At 38.9% G+C, this 6,627-nt stretch overlaps 1 protein-coding gene across 1 annotated transcript; it reads right to left on the minus strand.

The window, feature by feature from the left end:
- Positions 1-549: 549 nt before the first annotated feature.
- tpbg1b (trophoblast glycoprotein 1b) lies at positions 550-5,677 on the minus strand. The gene is made up of 2 exons (XM_084130001.1): positions 4,576-5,677; positions 550-3,712 (listed from the first exon to the last, which is right to left on the minus strand). The coding sequence occupies exons 1-2, from the start codon at positions 4,839-4,841 to the stop codon at positions 2,863-2,865; spliced, it is 1,116 nt and encodes a 371-aa protein (XP_083986127.1). The 5' UTR covers positions 4,842-5,677; the 3' UTR covers positions 550-2,862.
- Positions 5,678-6,627: the final 950 nt, after the last annotated feature.

Genomic DNA, 6,627 nt, shown 5'->3' on the forward strand with positions numbered 1-6,627 from the left:
TATTTTTAAATGTTTTAAATTAGACATAGAGCCTTTCTCTGAACCACAGATGATTTTCAATGAGGCATTACGTGCAACTTTATACTGTAGCCAATTATCATACATATGCTGAACTCATGTGTTTCCAATAACGTGTTGCATGTGGAGATTTGCAGCCGTAAAAATGTGACTAAGTCTGCTCATAGTTATTATCAGTTATGAAACACCTCTGATGCCCTGCAAGCTCTTGGTAAAGGCCATTTGTTATGAGGGAGAATAATATTACAGCATCAACATTATAACGCATAACCAGATAACGCATTTTCACTTCATTCTGCAATATGCAATTTCATTTGGATTGATTTGAAGGATAATACAATTCAAAACAGAAACTCAAAATGAGGGGAACAACTTGTGGACTAATTTGTTAGATACTGTGCAAATATGTCCATTGAAAGGAGGAGAGTTTGTGAATAATTCCTATTGTAAATCCTGTTATCAAGGAATTCTAATTAAAAAAGTTACCGCTTTCTGATCAACAAGACGCAAGATGGAGAATAATTTCAATTTAAAATGTAAAAACCTTTATTTTTTAGCATGCAAAATAAACTCTACCCTGAAGAAAGACCATTTCTTTGTCCACATCCACAGAAGAGTTGTTTTTGCACTTGATACCTGATAAATTCATGAGTAAACATTTTGCTTTTGGCATCCCATTTAAACAGTTTTCCTTACCTCTTTATAGAAAGGTTCATTTGAATATAATGAATAATACATGAGTACAAAGCTATGAAAGCACAATGGAAGAAGGCCCGATTTCTGTGACGTTTCATATCCTAATTTGTCAAGCAAAGATATGATATTTTTACCATAGATAATGGTTCTCAATCGAAAACACTGTGGCCAACTGGGTGAATCTCACAAAGGAATATATATTACATACATATATAGACATACATACATACATACATATATATACACACACACACATTTGCACTGATTTTCATTTTGCACTGTGAGATTACGACAGTTAATAAAATCTACAGTAATTCCATCCAGAACAAATACTACCATGACTTACCACACACACGCACACACGCACGCACGCACACACACATTTATTTGTGTTGTATTTAATTGTCATAAAAATGTCACAATGCAAAAAAAAAAAAAAAAGTATTTGTTCACTGTTTAAAAAACCCTGTGAAATTTACAGTAGAAAAACGGCAGCTGTGGTTGCCAATTTCTTATTGTAAACTTTAGTTCAATGCTGTAAAACATAAATATTTCTACCGTATTTTTTTACGGTAAAGTACTGGCAACCACAGCTGCCAGTTTTTTTTACCATAAATATTAGTTCAATGATGTAAAACATAAGAATTGCTACCATATTTTTTACGGTAAGGTAAAAAATGCAACGGTAAATGCAACGGTAAATGCAACGGTAAGGGTTTTTTTTACAGTGTACTTCCAAAATCCGTACATTTAACAGCATTTTACCTGTGAGAGCTATTACAGTTTTTCACTGTATATAGTAAGGGTACATAATGTTAAGCAATTAACATGTCTTTTCCGTTGCTTTTTTACAGTTTTTTACAATGTTGTTTATGCAAAAAAACAACAGTTTTGCATAAGAAATTTCTTGTCTTTGTGAGATTCACTCAGAGACTAAATAGTCTTTTGACAAACATATGCTGCATAAAACCATGTTATCCAGACACAAGGGCAGGACACTGGCACAACACATCAAGGATATTTCTTTTCAGTCTTATACATTTGGAAACAATACTCAAAAAATAGAGCAGGAGACCCTTCAGCACAACGGCCCCAGCTTCATCTGTATCTTATCACCGTAACAGTCCCTTAAACAGAAAAAGCTGGGGAACATATGAGGAACTGAGCCAGACTGAGTCTTCAAAGAGCGAACAGGCTTCATGGAGGAGGGGTCTCGCTCAGCGGCCCTCATAAGGGCTGGTTCTCATCATTCTGACAATAAAAATGAGTGGAATAAAAAACAAAGCAAAACGTTTCTTTTGAAAAAAAAGAAAAGAAAAAAAAAGCAGTCGGAGATTTTTGCAAACTGGCTCTCTTTCTTCAAAAGATCCTCCTTCTAGAGCTTAGAAGAGGTTATCCTCCTGCTGGAATGCTTTTGGAGAGAAAATCTGGCACATTCTTCGCAGACTCCCTGTGGATAGAGGGACAGAAAGGACCATAGAAGGTTGCTAATACTGTTGCTCAGGGTCCGACACTAGAACGGCGTACACTTCCATAAAAACAGGGCTGCGCAAGCATGCAATAAAACAGTCCTCAAAACTCCAAAACAGCACTGCATTTATCTCTCTCTCTCTCTCTCTTCTGTGTCTGTGTCTGTGTCTGTGTGTGTGTGTGTGTGTGTGTGTGTGTGTGTATATATATATATATATATATATAAAAGAGTTGTCCCTTTTTGAAGCTGGTCAGCCCCTTAAATCCAATAAACAAGGCACTTGAGCACAATGGAGGTGGGCAATATTCCAGTACAGGACAATGGAGATTGGTGTGGGGTGGGGGGTGGTTTGTTAGTTGGTTGTAGGTGGTCAGAGTTACTTTATGGCTTCTGCCGCTTTATTGGGCTAATCCTCAAACATCCCATGATTATTGAGAAGCAAAAGCCAACTCTGCAAATGCGATTGAGAAGCAAAGGTCAATTCTGTGCAGACTTGAGAGGGAGTTGTGCTTGTTATAAAGGCTTCGACAAGACAGGCATTACATGCTTTTCACAAGAAAATGTGCCTACTTAAATATCTCTACATGTTCGCGACACATACGAGCATTTTCCAAGTATAAATGCAATAGAAAACAAGTTCATTAAAGGAGCTTGGTTTTGGAAGAGTTCCTGTCCAATCACACATCAGCTGTTGTAGAAAATTGTGACAATCTGGGATCTGAATCGATCTCATATCGGTAGTGATACCCTTCCCAGACTTCCCGGCATGCGTCACGCATGTCGTTGATGCGCTTCTTAATACCTTTACGGTTCAGGTAGAGCACAAAGAGAAACATGAGACCAACAAATCCCAGCACGAGACCCAGGAACACGTAGGAGGTCTGCAGTGCTAGGTTGTCGCCCTCTCCAACCTTATGGCAACCCAATTCCAGTTCACCCACAGTCAATAGCGATGTGTTCTGCAATGCGACGGGGAACGCACAAGTCAGGCGCTCAACGTCCTCTACACGCACTCGTGAGCCGTTCAGCCAGACGGCAAAAGGCTCGATGTCACATGTGCAGGTGTAAGGATTCTCCGCCAAGTGGAGCCTAACCAAACGCAACTGATCCATCTCCTTTAAAGCCTCTTCACGCAAAGTCCTGAGGGCATTATGGGTGAGATCGAGCTCCTGGAGATGATCCAGTCCTGTGAATGTGCCGTTATGTATGGACACTATAGAGTTGTTGGAAAGCTGAAGGCGCTGCAGGCCGACAAGATGGCAAAAGATGCCAGGGGGCAAGTAGACAAGGCCATTACTGGACAGGTCCAGCCCCAGCAGGTCACTCAAAGTACTCCAGCGAAGAGAGGTGGCCAAATCGATGACGGACGAGTGGTTGTAGAGAGCCCGACTGAGGTTGAGCTCCCTCAGCATACGGCTCTGGACAGTGAACGCCTCAGGATGGATGATGGCCAGCTGGTTGTTGCTGAGGTCCAGCGATCTGAGGCTACGCAGACTAGTAAATGTGTGAGACTTCACCTCAGAGATCCTGGACAGAGAAAAATGAACAATTTTACTCTACACTCTTGAAAATAAAAGTTCCAAAAGGGGGTTTTATGCAGTGATGAGTGCCTTTGAAGAAGCATTTTGGGTTCCCCAAAGAACCTTTCAGTGATTTTTTTTTTCATTGTGTGAATAACATTTTAATAATCTAAACTTAATAATCTAGATTTTTTCCTCTATAAAGAACCTTTTGTGTAATGTCCTTTACATTAATGTTAAAGGTTCCTCATGGGTTCATGATTGTCATGGCCAATCATTTGTTTTAATCCATGTCAGTTTAGGCTATTTTCATGGCAAGAACGGCAACACTACTTTTTAATGAAAATGCATATAAATTGATAAGCATATTTAAAAGGAGATAACATCAACAGGAGATAAAACGTTTTTTTTTTTTTTTAAACCCTCTTTCAGGGAACTTTCTGAATAAAACAATGTTATGATGATGGAGTGTTCACATCTGGTCCTGTGGTCACATCCTTGACTAACAAGATCCTACTTCATTTCTTCATTAAACTGTTTTACTAGTTCATACATTCTTCAGCACAATGTATAGAATTTGGTTCATTTAAAAATAAATCACCAGCTAAAATTATCTGAGGGTCAATAAAACCTGTACACACATTAAACATCTTAGAGCTTCTATTTGAGCTTTCTCTTTTGAAAAAAGTACGATTGTAAGCACAGTTTCAACCAAAATACAGAAACATGTAACTTAGATTTAGTCTTTACTGTCTTTAAAATAAGAAATTAAAATGACAGAAAGCTTCTTACACAGTTTGAAGGAGATGCCATATGTGGTTAACATAATGGCATTTTTAAGGTCAAGATGAATTAGATCATTGACTTTACCTGTTGTTAGACAGTGATAAATTTGTCACGTTGTCCAGTCCCTGGAAAGATTCGGGTCCGATCTGACGGATGTGGTTTCCGATGATGAAGAGGTTTCTGGTGTAGCTCGGTATGCCGGTCGGTATGTCCCGCAGATCTTTAGAAACGCATTTGACCGTGAGCGCGGCTTCTGAACACTCGCAGCCGGCTGGACACACCGATGCGCCCGCGGAGAGCGCAGCGCACAGCAGCCCGAAAACAAGCGCGCACCGTCCAAGGGCAAACATGGTGAAATATCAGCAAAACCTCATCAATCTCACTAGAGAAATGCCCTCATTTAGTGTGTGTGCGCGTCCAGGGATCCTCTTCTCCAAAGTCGCTCTCCAAGTCCCGCGTGCTCTTAACTTCACTCAGTAGTGCGTGTGTAGCCTCCCTGCGTGCTCGACTTCTTTGCATTAGAGAAACTCATGTATGAATGAGAGGCAGACACTTTATTTCCATGAGAAAAAGAGGTTCTCTGTGTGGGGCGTTTGATCCGCTTCTCTCACACAATGGGACTGAATCACTACTGCTCTCAACAATCAGCAGGGAGGAGCTTTGGACTCACACCTCTCCCCCTCCGCTTCACCATATAGACCGATACTAGGATCACTCACATCTCACACTCATCACAGTGATTGATAGGCCTAATTAATAGTGATTAAAGCTCATCAAAAGATTACGACAATCCAAGATCTCTCAGTTTAGTCGATCTTTCACTTCAGTACTAGGCTATAGCTCAATGTCTCCAATTTGCTAGTGCCAATACACACTTAAAACTGTTCAAAAGTTCTTTGTAGTTTCTGCAAAGGTTATTGTGGCTGCATGTTCTTGACAAAGTTATAAATGCTACACCAGAGCAGTGGTTCTCAATTAGGGGGTGGGTAAACTTTCAAAAGGGGCATTTACCCATAATATACCAGCCAAGAGTGATGTCCGGAGGGGATTGGCATGAGGATTTGTTTTTAATGATCCTATAAGATCGATTAATCTCTATAATCGATTAATAGTATTCTTTTACGGTAGATCAATGACAATTCAATTTCTCGTGGATAGAGTAGATCAAATTGCATGTTTATTTGCTTTAATTTGAATCTCTCTCTCTCTCTCTCTCTATATATATATATATTTGTTTTTTTTTTGTTGTTTTTTGTTTTTTAAATGAGGGAAGAACAAAACACCAAGCCTGGTTATATTTATCTGACAAAATTTGGGGGCAAAAAGGGGTAAACTACAGCTATGCAATATCCATCACATCAAAGCCTGGCCAAATCTTTTTTTTAAACAATTCCTTCAAAAAAAAATGTGTAGGTTGACTGAGGGTTCTAACTTAAGAAAGTTGTATATCCAAAGCAATCTTTTGCAAGACCAAGAAAAAACTGTTGTATATGTGTTTTGATTTCTTTAACCCTAAAAAAAATCTTGAAATTAATATGATTCATTATTTGAATATATGACAGTCTTTGTTCCTTTTATTATTATAGATTATGCAGGGGCCTCTGAATACTGACTGTATCAAAAGCACTGTCGAGCTTCTTCAGTGTTATTGGCTTCAGCTTTTCTGAAGATTAATCTAGTTCAATGTTTTTGCATGGTTAAGTTGGGAACATTGATGTGATATCCCACTCTACAGGACTCCTCATCCTTTGAACTCGGCGGGGGTCTGTTGAAGTGCAGGGGGACAATAAGCTATGAATTCAACACATTGTTCTTTTGCCTGCTGAGTCAGTCATTTGTTCTCTAGCGCAATTAACTGTTTCCAGGGGAACAGTGCAAAGGAACACACAAAAAATAACATTTGAAACATTCTGAAAATGCACGCATGTATCTTAAGTCATGCTATATATATCCTGAGTCAAAACCGTGTTGTCCATTTTTTTTTAATTATAATTTTTTTTTTATCAAATAGAACTCATGTAGTCTCTAAATTGTTATTGAATAAGGCAGTGCTTGTTGTAAAATATAATGCACACCTGTTAAACCAGTTGTTGTTCAGAAACCATGAACAGTGTAATGAACTACAATACTTAGAAG

This window comes from Abramis brama (assembly GCF_963993115.1).
Source record: "Abramis brama genome assembly, chromosome: 12".
Classification (NCBI taxonomy): Eukaryota; Metazoa; Chordata; class Actinopteri; order Cypriniformes; family Leuciscidae; genus Abramis; species Abramis brama.

Bases quoted from the DNA above. Each gene is read 5' to 3' on its own strand.
- tpbg1b (XM_084130001.1), bottom strand. From the start codon at position 4,841: ATGTTTGCCCTTGGACGGTGCGCGCTTGTTTTCGGGCTGCTGTGCGCT. The intron at 3,713-4,575 runs GTAAAGTCAATG...TTCTCTGTCCAG, and splicing joins TTATCACTGTCTAACAACAG to GATCTCTGAGGTGAAGTCTC.